Source organism: Galleria mellonella, unplaced genomic scaffold (assembly GCF_026898425.1).
Source record: "Galleria mellonella isolate WM207_F2 unplaced genomic scaffold, CSIRO_AGI_GalMel_v1 utg32, whole genome shotgun sequence".
NCBI lineage: Eukaryota > Metazoa > Arthropoda > Insecta > Lepidoptera > Pyralidae > Galleria > Galleria mellonella.
Window position 1 is genome coordinate 242493 of NW_026442075.1, and position 22595 is coordinate 265087.

General features: G+C 33.2%; 3 protein-coding genes across 5 annotated transcripts in view; 2 read left to right on the forward strand and 1 right to left on the reverse strand.

Annotated features, from left to right (window-relative positions):
* Positions 1 to 4352, forward strand: part of LOC113510702 (uncharacterized) — a 206452-nt gene extending 202100 nt beyond the window's left edge. For all 3 annotated transcript variants that reach the window (XM_052896220.1, XM_052896219.1, XM_052896218.1), the window contains one exon: positions 135 to 4352. In XM_052896220.1, the coding sequence (XP_052752180.1) occupies positions 135 to 657 (523 nt within the window). In that variant the 3' untranslated portion in view covers positions 658 to 4352. The remainder of the gene's footprint in view (positions 1 to 134) is intronic.
* On the reverse strand, positions 4345 to 15093 carry LOC113510862 (zinc transporter ZIP3). The gene is made up of 4 exons (XM_052896217.1): positions 14312 to 15093; positions 10085 to 10297; positions 9142 to 9298; positions 4345 to 4508 (listed from the first exon to the last, which is right to left on the reverse strand). Exons 1-4 carry the CDS (start codon positions 14873 to 14875, stop codon positions 4495 to 4497), a joined length of 948 nt encoding a protein of 315 aa, XP_052752177.1. The 5' UTR covers positions 14876 to 15093; the 3' UTR covers positions 4345 to 4494.
* A 1120-nt stretch (positions 15094 to 16213) lies between these two features.
* LOC113522680 (uncharacterized) lies at positions 16214 to 22566 on the forward strand. Its single transcript, XM_031907255.2, has 9 exons — positions 16214 to 16387; positions 17858 to 18092; positions 19211 to 19347; positions 20067 to 20183; positions 20529 to 20672; positions 21220 to 21532; positions 21832 to 21917; positions 22121 to 22277; positions 22354 to 22566. Exons 1-9 carry the CDS (start codon positions 16298 to 16300, stop codon positions 22485 to 22487), a joined length of 1413 nt encoding a protein of 470 aa, XP_031763115.2. The 5' UTR covers positions 16214 to 16297; the 3' UTR covers positions 22488 to 22566.
* Positions 22567 to 22595: the final 29 nt, after the last annotated feature.

Consider the following 22595-nt stretch of genomic DNA (forward strand, 5'->3'; position numbering starts at 1 on the left):
TATTATCTGCCACAGCTGAAGGTTACCACTTTTCATCAGGTAGACCGTCAACTTGTTTGTCATCCCAAGTTGCATAAAACAAATGAAAATATCAAGCCCACAACGAAAATCAGTGATCAAATTGTTATTTACAGGACGGACGAGGAGCTAGACGCAACAGCGGCGTGGAGACGCTCCCACTGGCGCGAGATGAACTCCATCTTGCGCCGGGAGAGAGAGGTTGTCGAGTGCTGCCCCTCAGTCCTCGAGATGGTGGCCAAAAAGGGGGGGCGTACCTTCGGCGGCCTCTACGTAGAACTGTACGAGGACGGTGAAAACAAACAGAGGTTGTACGAACTGTCGTGTGCTCCAGAAGTGGTCGATAGACCCTGTCGCTTTGTGGACCCACGAGTGTATAACCAATCGAGGTGCGTGCAAAAATACTCCTACTCGTATGCGTTAGTGCGCTATACGACGGCGACCGAGATGCCCCATCCAAGGACCGAGGGGCATTTCGCTGTCCCCGGCTCCGGGGACTGGTCGATGGACTATGTGAAAGTGCGTGCCGGTTGCGAGTGCCAAATAACGCCGAAGCGGAAAACGCCCCACAAGAAGAGGTTGGAGAGACATCGACAGAGGAGGAAAAATAAGAGACTTGAGGAAGAGGACGAAACCTGATCTTAGTGGTGTGCTAGTGATGTCACTGAACAAATTAATACTTCCCGGTTTAGTATTACGAGGTTGGCTGTACTTACACCTTTAAGAACTTCAGAACATTAGTGACCAGAGTGCCTAGTGTGAGTTTGTACAAAGATTTATATTACAACAACATTTACTCTATAAATATGTATAAATACCTAACTTAACTACGCCTCTAGCAGATAGTTTTGTAAATTAAGATTTCCATACAAAATAATTATAACATGCAGTTTTTGTGTAACTCACACTAGGTATCCTGGTCGCATTTTCAAATACCGAATGAGTGACTAGAATTCTTTGTGTGGTTCGTACAACAAATTACATTACGACCGCGTTCTGTCCTAACTGCTCCTCTAGTAGCTAGTTTCGTAAACATAATTTCCATATAAAATTGTCGAGTAAACGTGAACACGAACGTAACGTAACTTTTTGTGCAACTCACACTAAGCACTCTGGTGCGAGTACAGTTCAATCGATTTGTTGCGTTACCGATATTGTACAAGTGAACATGCTAGCGACTATCGATGGTATATTTTACTGTATTTATTTTGGAAAACTTCGTCTATTTAATTACGCTTCATTGTTTTAGTCTAGTTAGTGTCGGTCAGCGATCTTATGAAAATTAATTACAGTGCCTTGTGAATGTTGTGCCTTATATCGTTAGAAATTGTAAAAAATCTGTGACTTGTGAGTTTCGTATACACACAAACTTACATAATAAGTAGCTAATATGTAACATCACGCACACATTTAAAATTATCTATTGTTCTATGGACTACGGTTTTACTATATTATATATATGTAATATAATAATTGTTTTGACATAAATAGGTTACATGCCCTTAACATCAATATTATTAAAAAAAAAGTACACAAAGTAACTTTATTGTAACCATTTTTTTAAAACCATCCTTTACGGTACGTGCACATTTTTTTCTCGTTTGTTTCCTAATCTCTTTTACCAGTTCTACGAGTATTCCTTTAAATACCATCGTCAATTATATATTAAAAAAAAAATCTTGTTGTAAATGCATTTTTAGGGTTACCAGCGGCGATGAGTGTATCAGTCGGTTTGATATTTTAGATATTCGTACTATCCAAACAAAAACAATAACAGAGCAATAACCTAAAGCCCGATGATAGATAAAACGATAGTATAAATCCGTGAGTATGTCAGTAGAGTAACAAACATATAAAAACAGAATGTCAGTAATGGATCGAACAAATTCATAACACTTGCCATTCATTCTACAAAAAATAAATAAATATTGCTAGCGTCTATTCCATTGCACCCTTTCTAATTCTTTTTAAAATGATGTTTGGATAGAGAGCCATCAAATACATTAAAGGTATTGAAAGAGGGGCTTTTTTCAGACATAAAAGCCTACGACCTTTCCATGATCTTTTGTGCTTAATAAATACTAACTTACCACACTTACATCGATTATTTTTAAATAGAAATAAACAAATTATAGGTACAAAAAAGTCACTATGAAAAGTGTTCATTTCTGTCATTAAAAAAAAATATAATTCTTCAGAACATACAGAACTAAATTGAGATTTGAAATATTAATAGCTTTCCTATTGCAGAGAAGCTGAATTAAGATAGCTTTCTTATTGCAGAAATAAATATAATGAAACTGTGTGCGTTGTATGTGCCGTGACGATATACATATTTTATTAGTTACCCAATATGATCAAGGTACGAACTTGTACAGAATGACTTCTCTGCGTCTTTCACGCATATAACAGTGCCTAGTGTGACTTTTTCATAAATTTACTTCACTACCGCATTATAATTTACATTGGTGTTTTTCATTGAATATTTACCTGCTTCTCTAGCGTATAGTTTCGGATGCTCATGTTTCTATACAAACTAATGGATTTAAACAAGGCCATAACGTAAATCTTTGTACAACTCACACTATGCACGCAGATAAAATAAATTCATTACTAATCTCTACTCAGATAATCTGTAATGATAATAATAGTTCTAAATGCATTGTTTTAATAATTTATTTACATAAATAATAGTTACATCTATGTAATTATGTACAAGAAATAATTTGTACAGATCTTAATTATCGTTTTGTTTAATATATTTTGTCACATTTTAATGGCGTACAATTTATGTATATATATATATATATATATATATATATATATATATATATATATATATATATATATATATATATATATATATACCTACACTGATACAGTAACTCACAGTATTATAGATTCATGATTAAAATCTTGAAACAAGCACTTAATTTGTCTAAACAATCTTATAAACTTATTCATTTTATACACTAGTACTACTTAATATTTTTTTTTTTTTTGTTCTTATTTCTTATTATATTTTATTACTTATAATTTATTCATTTTATTACATTCTCATTTTTTTCACGTTGTGTTTAATTTTTAAATGCATAGTGCGATTTGCACAAAGATTTGCTTTACGATCACAATCACATGTACGTTAATAAGTTTGTATAGAAATCCGAGTTTCTGATACTATCCACTAGAGGCGCTGTTTTTTTCCGTAATAACGAGTATATCGTACGATCGTAACGTAGATCTTTGTGCAACTCGCACTAGGCGCTTTATTACCGACTGTGTGAACACGACGTGAATATGTCATGCTCCTTTCAATTTATTGTCAGATTATATTTATGAAAATAAATTAATATTTGTATAAAATAAAACTTTTTTTTTAATTTTTAGTTATATTTGATATTACCGTTGTTCGATTATTTTATTAAGTATTACACAGTCTGTGATCGTTCATAATATTCAGTGTCATTAGTCAACACGCAGAGAAGTCTCACTGATGTTCCAATTGCTGTAATGCTCTCTTCCCATTAAATTTAGGAATATTTATTCAAAGTTAACAATTTACAATTTTGTTATTATCTGTAACGTACTTACTCTGTAGACATAAGTACATCGAGTCAAAGATCTGTATTATTTTCTATTTTGTAATACTTTTATTGTATTTAAATTTTAGCTATACATAGTTTAAGAATTAATACATTATTTATATTGTTTAATACGAGGTATTCCCATATTCTATATGAATATTAGTTTTACGCTGAAATCGCTTCCATGAAATGTATTAATGTATATAATAACACAATAGTATTGTGGACTGAGATTATTTTATGCATTTAGATGTTTAATAGCAAAAATAATAATTATTTTTGTATTATTTAATGACAAAGCGACATCTGTTGTTGCATAGCGAAAGAGATAGCTCAGCGCCATCTATCATGGAATAGTAGTACTTTGATTTAAATCGTTATTAAATGTCAGTCCAAAGATGCATAAATATCGCTAATCCCAATATTATTAATCAGTGCCATGACTCATGATAGCTTTTATAGATTTTCATTGCTTTATCTGGTTAAATAGTTCTTGTATATAGTACTAAATTAATTATTTTTTGTCATTGACTATTCCATAACTATTTGTTAACCTAAAAATTTTACATCACATCCATGTGATACCTAGTATCACGGAAAACAGCAAGTTAGTATGTCACAAATATATAGACATTATTAAAAATATTGTACCTAATTTTTAACAGCCTCCAATCCGTATCGAACTATCTATTTTAAAAAATATTGTTGACATCAAATACAAATATTAAATAAAAATCATAAATAGCAAAATTTGTTTTATTGTCTTTGCCTTAAAATTAATATTAACTATATCCTATATTATGTATAAAGTCAATTATGTAAAAATAAAGTATCTAACGTCATTATGTTTCGATACCTAGATTGCTTACACATTATGTCTCCATTTGTCACTTTATTCGTCATGGTCTGAAACAAAATACATATGTAAGTATGAAATAAAGGTTTATTACATATTATAATAACAATCATAAAATATCTGTAAATAATTATAAAACACGTATTTACGCCATCTATAGGATAATAGTAACATTACTTATACTAATGCAAAATTTATATGTTTATTTACATATGATAGTCTTAAAATATGACCTATTATTACTTTATAAATTTTTTTTAAACACTGATAAACACATGTTTCTAAAACTATCAAAAATAATCTTTCAAACAGAGACTGGTTTGTTAAAAACATTTAGATTGAACGACAGCATGTTTACGACCAATATATTTGTAATCTTATATTGAAATTTTAGATATTTTACTAATATATTTGAAACATTCTGTTTTAAGACAATTTAATATTATACGTTATTATATCTGCTATTAGATTTAAGTCAGTTTACTATTATTTACCACTTTGAGGTAAACTGTACATTGAAAGTTATTTTTAGCCATAATATCGTTTGTCTTTGTTGAAAAAAAGAATGGAATATAATGCGTAACTTTTTGCTTTTCCTGTAAATATTTTATATTAAGTCATTGTTGATCTAAAACTACTTACAAAATTTTTTATTGTGCATAATATTACTATTTATATTTTGTTGATAATGTCGTGAATTCGAAAAAGATAATAGAACTTATTTGAAAACGCCACTATTGGCAACACAAGATAAAGGACACGAATCAGTGCCATCAACAGAAGTGACGGTAACAATTTTAAAGAACTTTAAAAATTAGGTTCGTATATTTCTTATTTATTTTAATATATTACTAAAATACGTTTTATTATTGTAGATGTTAACTGATATAACAAACAATCCCGAAAATCAGCATTACTCAAAGTACAGGAATATTTTGAAGTTTTGGAATCACCTTCAATTAACAATGAAAATGACTTTCATAACATCACAGGCACTGATGAAAAACATTCCAAATCTGAAAATAGCGATGTCGATTTGATCGATCAAGATTCGACATACATTCCAACTAAAAAGAAAAAGCAAATACCAGTATATATATATCATCAGGGAGCTCCTCATCTTCTACATGTTCTTCATCCTCATCAACTTCAGGATCTTCGAGTGATGTCCGATACAGACTCCAGTAATGAACAAAACAAAATAAAAAATAACATTGTTCAGCAATCAGCAAAACAATCGGAGCAAAGAAACATTAATGAACCTACAATAACCGAAGTTGCGAAAAAGAAATCAGACAATATACTACATTCTAGAAGAAAATGCGAGAAGAAGGGAAGGAAACGTAAACGGAAAGAAGAAAGCTGGAAACAGAATAAAGCTAAAAGTCTGAGAAATGCAGGAAAATCATACATCAATATGAAAAATAAAACAATTAATCCTCGTTCTGTTCAACTACCCTGTGGTATTCCTCAAATGCTGTAAAAAGATAACTGCAGATCAAAGACAAACAATTTTTGGTCTGAATCTCGGCCAGGTTGATGCTCAAAGATCATTCATTATGTCTTGTATGACTAATATAAACCCAAAATATAAATATACAAATGCTAGTAATCCAAGAAATTGCAATAAAGCTTTCCATTTCGTAGTAGAAGGGCAGTCTGTTCGAGTCTGTAAAACGTTTTTTATAAAAATCTTAGATATTTCTGATCGTGTTATACGAACTGTCAGAAGCAAAATAGATGAACATGGAATTCTAACACAAGATCTGAGAGGACAGCACAACAACCATGCAAGAGTTGATAAACAACTACTAAACGATATTAAAGAGTTTAGCGCGTCAAGAATTGAATCCCATTACATTAGGCAATATTCTACTCGTGAGTATATTGATGGCGGGAAAACAATTTCAGATCTTTTCAGAGACTTTAAAGTAGCTCAAAATGAAAATAACAAAGCAGCTGGTAGATATTGTACATTTTATAAAGTATTTACACAAGATTATAATATATCATTTTTTCGTCCCAAAAAAGATCAATGCGATTTATGTTTGCAATATAATAACACGACGCTTCAGCAAAAAGTATTACTTAATGATTTGTACAATGCCCATTTAGAAGAAAAAACATTGAGCCGCCAAGAAAAATATAATGATCGCTGCAAAATAGATGATGGAAATAAAGTTCTTGTGTTTGATCTACAAGCTGTTTTGCAATCTCCTAGAGGAAATAATTCAGCATTTTATTACAAATCAAAATTGAATAGTTACAATTTCACAATAACGCTTTTAAACAAAAAAGTTGACGGTCAAATTAAAGACTCGTATGACGACGTACACTGTTTCTTTTGGAACGAAAGTGATGGTAAACGCGGGGCTAACGAAATCGGATCTTGTTTACTAAATGTTTTTGAGAAGCTCTCAGCGGAGTCAGTAAATGAGAATGGGTGTAACTTAATTCTATATTCTGACAATTGCTGCGGTCAAAATAAAAATAAATTCATAGTTGCAGTTTACCTGTATGCAGTCACTCATTTAAATATTAATACTATCACTCATAAATTTTTAGTAAAAGGTCATACACAAAACGAGGGTGATAACATCCATAGTCTTATAGAAAAGGAGATTAAAAAAAATCTAAACTCGGGTCCAATATATTCCCCTCACCAATATGTAACCATAATTAAAAATGCAAAGAAGTCTGGCAAAAAATTCTCAGTACATGAACTAACATTTGAGTCATTTTTAGATTTGAAAAAACTTCAAGAAGATTGGGGTGTTAACTTTAATAAAAGTAAAAACGGGACTACTGTTTTATGGAATGACCTAAAGGTGATAATGGTGAAAAAAGATACACCTTTTTCATTTTTCATTAAAACTTCGTACAAACATAACGTATACCAGGAAGTAAGCATCAGAAATACAAGGAAGAAAATGCTTCCTCTGCTTCTAATTAAACCAGCTAATGCCTACATACAAAAGAAAGAGCTAAGTGAGAACAAAAAGAAAGATCTGAGAGAGTTTTTATCAAAAAAAAATTCCAAATTTTTATTTAGATTTTTATAACTCTATTCGGTGACTTATAATTAATAAATTAACTTAAGATTAATAAAACAATGATTACATACCAAAGTTATTTAAAAAAATCTAAAAAGTTTAATTATGTTTTCTTTATAAGTTTTGATTTTGTTTTATAGTAATTTAACTAAACTTGATTAATACATTGATTTATTTTATAGGTTTAATAACCAAAGTGTGTATATTTTTTAAGTTTGTTAAAACTTTTATGTTCTAATATAGAAATTTTGTTTTATAATTTCAATTCAAACAAGCAATTCTATTGCTTTTTTTTTGCATTATTTTTATGTTGATTTATAGAACCAATAAATAAAATTGAGACGTCAAATTTGTTATTTGTATGTGGACTGATAAAGAAATGCAATAAAAGTTTATTATTTATATTAAAATTAAGTTTATCGACAGTCTGCTAATTTGAATAAAATGACCCATTCTCTAAATATGTTTTCCCAATGTAATCATATATAGACTAAATCCTAAATTAGTCATTATAAATAATTAATAATTTAAAATGAAACAGGCTTAAAACCTAATAGAATACTTGCATTTAAAAATGTTTGCTTTACTTTTTATAAAAAACTGACTTAACTTAGAATGTACATTTTACATATTTTTTTTAAATAGATAGAAATTATTTTCGGCATTTGTTTTTACTTGGTATTGATCAATAGTTAATCGTATTTTTAAAATACAATCATTCATGGTTAATTAATAATCCGTTTTAATGTTATTCATCAACAAGTATAAGTCCTTATAGCAAAATCTTCTTTTCGATTTCCCAACAATTGTATTTTTTGAGTTAGGTCAGTCTTTCATTAAGCATGCGATATGATAGTCTTAAAATATGACCTATTATTACTTGATAAATTTTTTTTAAACACTGATAAACACATGTTATTTTAAAATGAAATCTGTGCGAACTATCAAAAATAATCTTTAACCTGGCTTAAAAACATTTAGATTACGACAGCATGTTTACACCAATATATTTGTATTGAAATTTTAGTTTCCGAAATTATCTGCTAGAAGGCTATTTACCAGAGGTAAACTGTACAAAAGTCGTTTGCTTGAGCTCCTCTGTCCCATTTATGTGTCTACCACAGTTGTGTTCGCATGGTTGTGTTTCGATTTGAAAGGTGGGATATGGCAGTGAATTTACAGGGTACAAAGGAATATATATATATATATATATATATATATATATATATATATATATATATATATTATACAACTTAGAATGGCAAACAAGCTGACGGTCCACCTGATGGAAAGTGGTAACAGTCGCCTATAGACATGAGCAGTACCATGGACATAACAGAGTGTACTGTTTCGCCCATGATACCCCCCATGTGTTGCCATTCCTGAGGACTCGGGTGTTATTCCTCTGTACCCTGTAAATTCAATGCCATATCCCACCCTTCAAACCGAAACACAGCCATGCAAACACAACTGCTTCACGGTAGAAACACGAATGGGACAGAGGTACCCAAGCAATCCGTCAGCTTGTTTGCCATTCTAAGTTACATTAAAAAAAATTAAATCCTATCGTCCCCAACATAGTTAGCCCGGCCCTGCCTATTTACATAAGAAGCACTAGACATTTACTTACCAAAATATTTCATCAAAAAATACATAAGAGTAAATCCAAATCCTACAGCGATGAACTGAGTGACTCCAGCGGTCCGCTTGCGCTCGTGCCACCGCGCCCTCTCGCGGGGCAACACCTCACTTACAGTCACGTAAAGTAAAGTACCAGCAGCCAAAGCCTGAAATTGAAAAATATAATCATTATATCAACCGTCTATCCACTGCTGAACATATGCTTTCCCCATAAGCGGGGTTTTGATAGTGGTTGCCACGCTTGGCAGGCAGGTTGGCAATCGCAGTTGAGTTTTGGTGATATTTTAAGAGGGACGCTGCTGCCCATGCCTTCTATAGTCGCCTGTTACGATACCCATGGGAAAGGAAAGGAAGGAGTGGGTGATACTGGCTATATATATATATTTTTAAATAGTTCGTTTCCTCCTCGCAGTCTCCCCTGGAAACCATCGTGGTTGATTTATTATTGAATTCGACACGATGGGCCAACTGATCTGCTTCATCTTCACTTATCATCTCTCACTGGTGCCCCACCAGTGTATACCGCAGGTGGGGTTACCATTTTATTATCATCCATTAAAAAAATAGTTCGTTTTAGAAGAACAGTCGAATTTTTTTAATTATGCTGAACAAAATATATTACTTATTAATATAATCAAAACACTTAACATAACAACACAGGGATGGGAAAGGGATTGTTAGTAATGAGATCTAACAGCCCCATTGCAAGCAATATATCCTATCAAGTGGGTTTCAACGCAGTTCTGGCTAGAAAACATCGTAGTCAATTTTCATTGAAATTGTCACAATAGACTAACTGGCCTGCTTCATCCCCACCTATCATACATCACTGGTGCCCTGCCAGCGTATACCGAGAGCGCAAACGTGGTAACCATTCCATTATCACCCATTTAAAAAAACAGCAACACAAAATCAAACGTTCAAAACGTCACCTGCATAATAGGCACAGCGGTGGAATCCTTGACAGCGCTGACGGTTTCCAAACCAGCGCCGACTGCGATGCCAGCGACGGAGCCGCCGCTGAATAGCGACACACTCACTAGATGTGCGCACAGGCGGCCCGGCGCGCTCGCACAGATCTCCGCTCCCAGACAAAAGCCGACGACGAATTTGTGTGCGCAAACAGCACCTAAAATTAATAGGACCTGCAATTAAAAGAGTGTAATATTAAAGTAATTATGTAAATAATTTATCAACCAACTTTAAAAAGGAAAGAGGTTCAAATATACATAATAAATACAATTCGGTTGTATTTTCTTATATGTTTGTAATCTCATAACTTCATCATTTGCAAAACTATTTGGAAAATCATTTTTTTTCTAAAAAAAATCACTGTATGTTGCAGTGTATTCTCAAAATTAAACGAATCGTCAATAAAGAAATTTTACTTCAAATTCTCGTTAATTATAAAAGAATCTTAGATTATATTATATTATAGCAACGCATGGCGGGTATCATGGGCGAAACAGTATACTCTGTTATGTCCATGGTACTGCTCATGTCTATAGGCGACGGTTACCACTTTCCATCAGGTGGGCCGTCAGCTTGTTTGACATACTAAGTTTTATATATATATATATATATATATATATATATATATATATATATATATATATATATATATATATATATATATATATATATATATATATATATATATATATATATATATATATATATATATATATATAGATAGATAGAGTGTCTCCATACAAATGCTTCGAGAAAAGCGGGTCAACTTTTTCATACAATTTTGTGTGATAAATATTCCTTAATATAACTTCTATATTTATTTTGTCTTATAATTTCTGCATCTTTTTAATGCGCAAAAAATAATTTTATTTATTAAACAATTAAATATAGATACGTTAATACACATTGTTTGTGTAAGTATATAGAACATTAATAAAAAAAAATAGTCAGCTAATTTAACAATTAGCTGACAAAAAGTCGAAACTCTGTCTATATAATCTAAGGATATAATCAATAAAAACCACAACTCTCGATGCTAGCGCCATCTAGTATTTGTTGGCCAATTTTGTTTAGCCATCGACCACCTTAAACAATCATTCTACATTCATTACACGAGTAGGTATTGTATTTCTATAACAGAAACGTTATTAAGATGACCTTGACATATATTGTACTCTGTCTTGCCTTACTATCTAGCATTAAGTGCACAAATACAATTGTAATACTTTCCAATAAGTTTTTATTAAACACTAGCTGTACGCCGCGACTTTGCCTGCATAATCAGAACAAGAGGTAACCAATGTTTTATTCCATACGTCCTCTAACTGTATAAGAAATGTAATTCAAATTCAACCAACTAACAAATATTGAAATATCTAAACTAAATACCTTTAATTGTGTTTTATATGAATCTGGTTCTTCATACATTTTTAATGAGTAATAAATTGGTATCTTTATACTAGCTTTTACCCGCGATTTCGTACGCGCGACTGCTTTACGTCCATTAACCAAGATAAAAATACAATATACAAAATTTTTCTCCATACCACATAGTAGTGTTTACCGGGGGGAAAAGGATTGTTAGTAATGGGTTCTAATAACCCTATTGTTAGCAATATATCCTATGAGGTCGACCTCCACGCGGTTCCCCCCGGGAAACCATCATGGTTAATTCTTGTTGAACTCTTCATGACGGGCCAACTGACCTGCCTTCATCCTCACTAATCATCTATCACTGGTGCCCCGCCAGCGTATATCGATTACCATTCCATTTTCACCCATTAAAAAAATTAAAAATATGTGTATACCAAATTTCATAGTCTATTAACCATAAACCATTAAAGCACATGAAGGTAACAAATAAAAAAATAAAATCACTTTCATACATACATACATACATACATACATATCTATCACGCCTGTCTCCCATCAGGATAGGCAGAAACAATGGAACACTTACGTTTACAATATTAGTAAGAATTCTCATACATTTTATTTTTTATTTTAAACAACTTTTCTCTCAATTGAGAGCAAACAATTTCTTGGCAAAATGTCCAAAGCAACTTAAAATACAAGTACCAATAATCTTTCCAAGGTTACCACTACCTCGGATTGTCGAGCACTAGAGTGATCCTAAAAAAGGAGCAAACTGCCAGAAACTGGTTTGCATATAAAGTTCAAAGGAACGTTGACATTTATAAAATAATTTATTGTTCCTAACTTCCGTGAATGGAATGAAGACCAAGTACTATCTTGCCATAATTGTAAAATAATACATCGAGTATAAAATGTCTTAAAAAAAATATTTGGATGTTTCCATATATGTATGTCTCTCAATCACACTTAGATGAGAAGAAAGAATTATTAAAGGATAATTAAATATTAGCCCTATAGCTAACAATATACGCTAACGGGTCGACCACCACACTGTCCCCCATAAGAATGCTATAAGCAATCGACTTTGTACAAAAACCTCCTCTGTCCCATTCGTGTTTCAATCGTGAAGCAGATGTGTTTGCATGGCTGTGTTTCAGTTTGAAGGGTTGGATATGGCGTGAATTTACTGGGTACAGAGGAATAACACCTGAGTCCTCAGGAATGGCAACGCATGGAGGGTATCATGGGCGAAACAGTATACTCTGTTATGTCCATAGTACTGCTCAAGTCTATAGGCGACGGTTACCACTTCCCATCAGGTGGGCCGTCAGCTTGTTTGCCATTCTAGGTTGCATGAAAAAATCCTCATTTACGTAAAGCAATGCACGTAACAATGCATCACAGTACATCAATATCTACCTACTTAATATGACTATCATAATCAGTTATAAATTTTACTTAGATAATTTCCTTATCATTTATTTATCAAAGGAAACTTGATCTAACTAAGGTTTAAAATAGGTCATGGAAGGTTTAATGAGTATATCATATTTAAATGCAAATAATATCTAAAATCCTGTTTAATAACAAATGCGTAACGATATATGAATGTTTGTTACTCTTTCACGCAAAAACTACTGGACAGATTTAAATAAAATTCAGTACATAGATAGGTTATACCTTAACTTATTGCATAGGATACTTTAGACACTAATTTACGCACCTGAAGCCACAGTATATAGCTGGTATTAAAAGCAACTTATTACCCACGTTAGTACTATATTAATCATTCATTTTAAACTACAAAAAACAGTTCTAAAGAAATCTGTTTGTTTGTCATTAAATTTTATCACCTTCTACCTATTATCATCGTTAACTGTCTACTGCCAAACATAGACTTCCCCTATAAGAAGGGGTTTGCTAGTAGTTGCCACGTTTGGCAGGCGAATTGGCAGCAATTAAGCTTTGATGATTTTTTAAGAGGGACGCTGCTGCCTATCCCTCGACTATTATTTATTATTTATATACTATTATTTCTGTAAAATAAAGTTTATTTCTTTCTATTAAGTTAGTCGTCTCTTATGACACCTACGAGAAAAGAAGGAGTAGCCCATTTTATAGCGGGAGCACACGGTGAATTTGGGATTATATTTGTAAAGTGAAATTAACCAACTTCTGTTGCATTTAATTGATCCTTTTAAGCAATTTTTATTTATTTGATTACATTAAATGCAGTCCATAATTTATAAAAAAAAATTAACTCTAGACTTGCACTAAAATATAAATATACTTCGTAACGATAAATCCAATTTCGTCATAATTATATATAAAAATACATTGCTGGAATTTCTTAAAATTTGCAATGGTACCCTGCACTTTGGTTGTATTTTGTTAAGAGAGGGACTGGCTGAGAACCAGCGCTGTGCAGCTGTTCACATTGCGCTGGGACACTCACAGCATCCGCTGAGCCGGTTCCTTTTGCCTAGTATGGGACACTTCTTGCATATGTATTTTCTATATTTTATATTGTAATTGTGTGTTTACTACCAATAAATGATTTCTATTCTATTCTACTCTATTCTTAAAAAGGCAAATGACATTTCTGTTTAATTTTAGTGAATTTTTTAGTTTTGTGTCTTCCAAAAATTTGATGTTCCCAGAAAGTATTTTATAAAATGTTTCTTTCTAACTTTCTGATGCATTAACTTTTCTGGGGACTCAAAGTTGAAAGCACAGTTGAAAGCTTCACCAAGATTTATTAGGGGTCACATTTGCCGAAAATTATTACAAAATATTAAAGGAAAACTTACCTGAGTAGATGTTTCTTGCAGACCTATTGCCAGTCCCTCCAAAAAGCTGTGCACGAACAACGCGCACAAAAGTCCTATGACCCCTGAAAAACTTCTGTTGCAGGGGGGTGTATGGCTAACATGGCACATCCTCGAGCTCCCGGTGTCCCCACAACATCTCCCCATCTCCCCATCAGGAGACCTCGCATTCCTTTCCGGATTTAACAGACCCGTCACTTCACTGCTCCCATAATTCTGTCCGTGGTAATGTAACTCGTCTTGACCATGACGCCCATCGCCCGGTCGATAAAACAAATGAACAATCTCGTCTACAAAGTAAACTAGAAAGAAGCCAATACAAAGCATCAATTCTGATAAATCAGGCAGATTCTCCCGCGCCTCTGGAAGCATATGCAGTATCGATGTAGCTAGAAGAACACCAGCTCCTAAACAAAGGGAGCACGATATTAAAAGTGGATGCCTCTGTCGTGTATTCTCTGAGAAGCAGGCGGGAACCATTCCACTTATGAAACTGCCAAGTCCTAATGTCAACATGGAAATCGCCTTTGCTGTTGTTACCTCCATTTTAAAATCACTATTCAATTTATGAATTAAAATTGTAAATTTCTATATTTCCACGTTATAAGGAGTAACTGAACACGCTTTTACACAATACACAAGTTCCTTTCCGTTGATATTATCATTAATATTTACACAAACTGTTATCGAAATTAGCGACACATGTTCTTATCGGATACCTATTTGTATAAAAGTATAAACGACCGCTCTGTCACTTGTACGGATTTGGAATGAATTACGCGTCGTTGTGTTTGTATATTCTGTAGTTTGTGAATGTATTACGCCCAGATAATTTTATATCGCTCTTAATCCGTTGCATTAAAGTTGAAAATGTACTCGTACATGTGTAAATGTACAATACGCCTATCTATATAGGTACTTATAAATAGAATATAAATTGAAACTAATCCGAACAAAGGATTACATTGTTTATAAACAAATTAATGTCACGAACTAATTTTTATAAGTATATTTGTATTTTTAAATTGTTTCTTAATTTTTTTACTGTAACTTTCAATTATTCATCACCGTCCTATCAACTGCTGAACATAGGCCTCCCCTTGAGGACTTTGCCAATAGTTGCCACGCTTTGTAGGCGGGTTGGCAACCGTAGTTAAGCGGGGGGAGGGGGGAAAGGGATTGTTAGTAATGGAGACTGAGAATCTCATTGAAAGCAATGTACCCAACCAGGCCGACCTCCTCGCGGTTCCACCTGGAAACTATCATGATTAATTCCTGATGATGAATCATGATGGGCTAACTGGCCTGTTTCCATTCTCATCTATCACCCTTCACTGGTGCTCCGCCAGCGTATCCCGTTAGCGTAGGCGGGGTTACCATACCATTTTCACCCGTAAAAAAAAACCGTAGTTAGGCGTGATGTTTTAATAGAGAAGCTGCTATCCATGCGTCTATGCGTCCATTAAGTTCCCTTAGTCGCCTCTTACGACACCCACGGGAATGAATGGTGTGTTAATGAATGGTGTGGTGTGGTAAATCGATTTGGGAAGTACTTTTTTATCTATAAGAATATACAGATTGGTCCCATAAAAATAAATTTTATCGAAATCGGTTTAATAATTTAGTTTTAAAATATTTTTATTTAAAATATTTTATTAATTGTGGTCAAACCCGTTATTTTTAAGGGGTTTGACCACAATTCAAGTCAGATTTGTTTAGGATCACAATCTTTATACAAACCATAGCGACCATAATTAATTAAAAAAAAAATATATGGAAAATACAAAATTTTATTCGACATTGTAATATCTACAATAATATAATCTCATTTTACGCTCGTCATTAAAAAAGAAATAATTTTGAGTGTTCATGACGTTTGTAGTATGCTCAGGATAAATTAAATTAATTAATTTAATTAGTAATAAATGCAGGAACCTGATTAAACTGAACTCGATTTAATTAACAAAAATGAACGAGTTACTGCAGAGACACGGTTGTGCCAATGTATTTTCTGTTCCCGAAGGTCTTAAGGAATTGATGTCGGATATTACAAGAGAGGTGCGTTTTATGGATTATTACTTTTTTTTTACTATAAAATTAGAAAACGTTTTAACCGGATTTTATATAACTTATCGTCGAATTATTACTTAAAAAGTGGATTAAGGGAAAGAGGTGGACTCTTCTAACTTTTTTTATTATTAAAGTTTACAAATCATCAAAGTTTTAATAAAAAATATTAAATTACACCTTCCGGACTTGCTTACGAATGGCTTTGATTATGGTATAATCGTAAGCCATTTTAAAGGTTTAGGGAGTCTTACATGAAATAATAAAGAATACGAATGGACGATTTTTTTTTGATTATGGTATAATCGTATAGGGAGATAAAGGATATGGCCTGGGATAGAGCTGGCTGGAGGAAGATGTATGAATTAGTTGCACCGACAAGAGGAAACTCTTAAATGAAAAGATACATGGAGGGTAAGACAGGATTGAAAGTACTTTAGTAATATTAAAAATAGGTTACCACATCTCTAACGACTGCTAGAAGCTAAGCTGCGAGAAGAGCGTTCTTTTCGTGTTTGCGCAACTGCGAAGGCGCCACTTTCCTGCAGATTTCACGTTGCATAATTTTTGGAATAAAATTTCCAAATATTCGCGTATTCTTAAACCATTGCACTAGTGTAATACTTTCGTGTTTACGTGTCGTACACCACATGTCGAACAAATATTTCTTTTAGTCGACTAATAAATGAAAGCGATCACCACTACTTGTTCATGAATTTATCCTAACCATTCCGCTTATAGTGACCGCTTCAGGAACTCTCTCATCATGCGTGAGCTCTCGTATGACTCCATAGTCCATCTTGTTTATGAAGGGACGCAATTTATTTTGATCATGTAAAAATGTAGGTGCACATAGCAACTGCGTCAACGGAGAAACAAAGACTCAATTTCCTATGAAATTGAAATCATTTATTTGCTGGAATAAGGTACATTTTTATAGGTGTTACTTTACAAGAAATATAGTCCAATCTTATTCTGCCACACTGTAGGCGTGCAAATATACAAAAAATTAAAATAATTTCATCATAATAACATATACATTTGCAATAATATTTTGTCACTTTTTGTATCTATTTTTTTTTTTAATGGATGATAATGGAATGGTAACCCCACCCGCGCTATCGGTATACACCGGCGGGGCACCAGTGAAGGATGATAGGTGAGGATGAAGCAGGTCAGTTAGCCCATCGTGACGAATTTAACAAGAATTGTTCACGATGGTTTCCAGGGGGAACCACGTGGAGGTCGACCTAATAGGGCATATTGCTAGCAATGGGGCTGTCAAACTCCATTACTAACAATTCCTTTCCCCCTTTTTGTATCTATTCAATGAGTATAGAATATATAGAAATATAGAATGAGTATAGAAGAGAATATTTCCTATGCATCAGCAATAAAGATCAAGTTTGCATTAGTAGTTAGTTAATTAATATCTCCATATCTATCTATCAATCTCCTCAGGTTCTACGGGAACAACCCGAAAAGATCTTCGACTTTATCGCAAACTATCTGTCTGTATTAATCCTTACACGGGAACATGGCATCCTGGCTGTGAGGATCTTGGATGATCTCTGTGACTGCCGACCTTCGGTGTCGGAGCATCTTCTACAAATTGGTATGGAGAGGAACCAAGCGGAGGCATTATCGCAGGTCATTAAGGAAGAGATTGAAGAGTTTGAACCGACAGAAGGAAAAGGTAATTTTGTTGTCCCTGACTCGTGTCTTGATGAAGACTGAGACGTGACAGTAAAATGATATGATATAGATACCTACTGTGACTGAAAATCTTGATGTCGAAATACCTTACACGTTTATGTGATAGCTCAGTTCTTGCAAGCATTAAAACTTTATCATTAGCAATTAAAACTGTCAGAATATAACCCAGATCTAGCGTGGGGGGGAAAGAGATTGTTAGTAATGGAGACTGAGAATCCTATTGCTAGCAATATACCCAACCAGGTCGACCTCCTCCCGGTTCCTCCTGGAAACTATCATGGTTAATTCCTGATGAATTCATCATGATGGGCTAACTGGCCTGTTTTCATTCTCATCTATCACCCTTCACTGGTGCTCCGCCAACGTATCTTGTTAGCGCAGGCGAGGTTACCCTTTTCACCCATCAAAAAAAAACTCAGATCTAGCTTTAAATTATCAGAGAAAAAGAACCATCTAACAATTGTCTAGTTTATCTAGTACAAATAGTAATTCAATTAGTTACATCCCATTTGCAATCCGTATTGCAGTGCTAAAAACGACCTGTGGCAATCTCTTTAGCATGTCCCGAACGATTACATGGCAATTCGGTACTCATTGTTCTATCTAGACCGGTATTTCCCAATGTGGGGCCTACGTCCCACAGGGAAGCAATTTGGAAGTTTAAAAAATGGACTCAAATTCTAACCCTCTTTCTCCGGGCCATTTAAATGCAATGCTACGAGTAGATATCGCTGACAAATTTAACAAAAAAAAAGTAAATTAAAAAAATGCTGTAAATATTTGTTAGGTATAATTTCGTTTGACATTACCAAAATATCGAATGGACAATTAGAGTCGTCAAGAGAATTTTGTTGGGAAAAATTATGTATGGAGGCATAAAAATTTTAGCAATGCTCAAGTGGGGCATGGCACAAAAATGTTTGGTAAACACTGATTTAGACGTATCCATTGAACAACTAGTAAATTAGAGATTTATAATTAGAATTAGATATTATAATCAAACTAATAGTAAAGATAACACTAATATTCTAAAATTAATATTCAGATATGAAAGTCATAACCCCATGATTATTATTTTATTATCGTTTGTTACAACAGAAACAATTAAAGAGACATTAATCCTAAAGAAAATCTTAACAAGAACTGTTTTAGATGAAGACATGGCTGCGAAGGTGTGGCAAGTCGCCAGGAATGCATACCGTGATTTCTGGTACAGAAAGAAACTGATGGCACAAGTAACAATATTATTTTAATTCAATATTTTGACGCCATTATTTTTAGACTGAATGCAAAAAGAGGGCTAATCAATTCACCTGTATTTTTTGTCTTCGCCAATTCTGAACCGATTTTGATGATTGTTTTTGTAGTCTAACTACTTTCCCCACAACAACGAACAATATGAACACAATAGTTAATTTCAAATTTTCGCACTGTTTACACATATTTAAATACACTATCAAGATTTGGAGACGTGAAAAATTTAATTTCGTCGTGACCACGACGTGGTGCAATCCACGTCGAAGCATCAGCAATAAAGAAGAAGCAAGTAAGTAGGTACTACGCTGGCTATCAGCATATGTTTTACTGGGTACATATAGTAAAGATTATCGAGTCCATCATCCCAATAGGCCGGAGTGGGGCTGCCCATTCGGTGTTAATCCACAAACAAGCAAGCAAGTAACAACTGCCGATATTACTTGTATTTTCCTCAACTACTGCTTATCTACGGCCATTTTTGTGTGACACACGGACTACAGGAATGGAAGATAAGTTTGGAAATAAAGACTTTTTAAAATTATTTTTCTAAACGACTGCCTTTGCCTAATTTACCTGCAATTTATTATTTTTTTTAATTTTTATTAATTTTCATCGCGCTAAGCCCCGATATTGTATTTAAATAATATGAACACCTCTCAAAATATATATTCGTATATCATTACAATCTTTTTCCTAGCACTTAAAAGTTCAGCCAGATGAACCCTGGGAAGTAGCTGCGGAGCATACATTAGCGTTATACAAAAAAACAAAGCCCTCCTTTAGTGAATTGACAAGAGCCGCCCAGAAAATACAAGTAAGTAATTGAAAATTTACCTACTGATTTTAAATCAAAAGAAAACCAAAGAAAAATCAAAATAGGAAATAATATGTATTTCTAATAGCGATGGATATTATATAGCAATATCTGTATATTGGCCCAATAAAGAATATATTAAGTATCTGTTATCCAATATTTAATTTCGAAATGAAGTACCCGATCAAATTTAATATAGATATCCGATCGGTCCGGGCGATATCTGAATGGGTTGACCTTTCTTCCGCCATCAATGTCCAAAATAAGTCAGTTTATAGATATTGGAGCGGTATCAATATTACCCATGCCTAATTTCTAATTTTAATCCACAAATTGTCTTTTCAGGCAGCTTATAGAGGATATCATGTGCGCAAGAACTTGCTTCGACATCTAAAACCGAAACTCAAAAAATCTGGACCCAAAGTGGAATTACTGGGACCACCAATAGACGTGGCAGAGTCCAGGGAAATCGACCTTGGACCTGTTATGGTGAGTTAGTATTTAATCATCAATAGTATAAATAAATCTGCTCAGCTCAGGTCTACATTACGAGAAAAAGGTTTCTCGTGTTCTAATTTGAAGATCAGACAGTGATATTATTATGCAGCATTTTCATTATTTCAATGTGGTCCCGGCATGCAATGGGCCATCTCTTCCTTTCCTGTGGCTGTCCTAAGAGGTGACTAAGGGAACTTAATCTAAGGATGGGCAACAACAACTTTCTTAAAACATCACCGTGGCTACCACTGACAAAACTCACCTTATAAAAAGGCCTATGTTCAGCAGTGGACAATTACTAGCTGGTATAACAATAATGATTCTCATCATAACTACATATGTAATAAAAGGATAAGTCTAAAAAGTAATAAATTTTATATTGGATTGTAGTTAACAAATGAAGAAAATGTCATATTACACTGACTCTAAATAATATAGGATGGGAATAAAGAATAAAAATCCCTGGTAACCATAATTCAACTACAACTTTATAAATTAAAATATTAGTGATCAATAAAAAAATGTTCTCTTCTGATAGGATATAAAAGTTCGTGAGGATAACGTAGGTGAAATGTTCGAAAAACATGCTGGAAAAGAACTTGGTCTTCCATATAATCCGATTAGAGCTATTAAAGACGATGAACAATTTCGGGAAGAACAAATGAGACCAACTGGATCTAGAATAAGCAAAGTCCAAAGTCATGTATCACAACTAAAGTCCAGTAAGAGCCTGGCTAAATCAGATGATATGTCCAAACAAAGTCGCGTTGATACAGTAGCTGTAGAACCTGTGAAGATTCGTCATTTGAGCATTGCACCTGAGCCGATTCATATAGATGACATTCCATCAGGTTACACATATTTTTTAAATATTTGTTGAGTAGACTTTAATTTACAATATTTGTTGGTCCATCATAGTATTTCATAATATTAAATTATGGTAGACACAGTCAGTAATCTATTTATGTTTATTTTAAGAATCAAATGTTACTAACTTTTGCTATTAATTAAATGAATCATAAATATTTGAAAATAAAATAATGATGGTATTTATAATCATAACCTGGCCTGTTGTAAATAAATTTAAAATTACAGTCTATTTACGAGTAAATAAGGATGGTTTGAATTTGAATTTAATTTCAATTTACAGCGGCATCGTCGGAATCTCAGAAAATACGTCAGCAAAACCAAAAATCTGAATCTAGAATACAAATGCAGAGAATTTCTTTCTCAGAAGTAAGTTTAAGGTGGATTTTATATTTCTTTATGCTTTGTTCCATCTTTTAATTAATTTTTTAATTTTAGTATTATAACTATTACTAATGTCATGCAATCAAAAATTCTGTCTTTTGATAAAATTTTTGATTGAAAATTATGATTATAATATTTTTATTAGGAAATTTAATGATTATTATTATATTATATACTTGATTTTTTAGTTACTAGAAAATATAACGCCAGATACATTGGACCTAATAGAAAACGTAGCTGAAGAGGTAAAAGATATAACAGAAGATACGAAAGTTATTGCTGAAGCACCAGTATATGATGCAACACTGGTAGACATAGTTCAAGAAATCCCCGAAGATATACCAGGTATATACGAGTATAGTACGTCCTTTCATGCAATATCAGGCAAAAATAATAATAATAATATAACTACATCCTGCAGATGATAGAACTGATGGTGACGGCGAAAGTGCACCGACTGCGTCAATTCCATCATCGGCTCCAGAAACTGCTGAAGCTACAGACGTGGAAGATGCAGAGATTCTTGATACCTCTGGAGAAGAAGAAGGAGACTAACCTAATATCCAAAGCCTACAAAAAATACATCAATTTATTTTTAATAATCCGAAACATTTTAATCATAAAAGACTACGTTATAAGTTTCAAAGCCATACAAAACAGGAT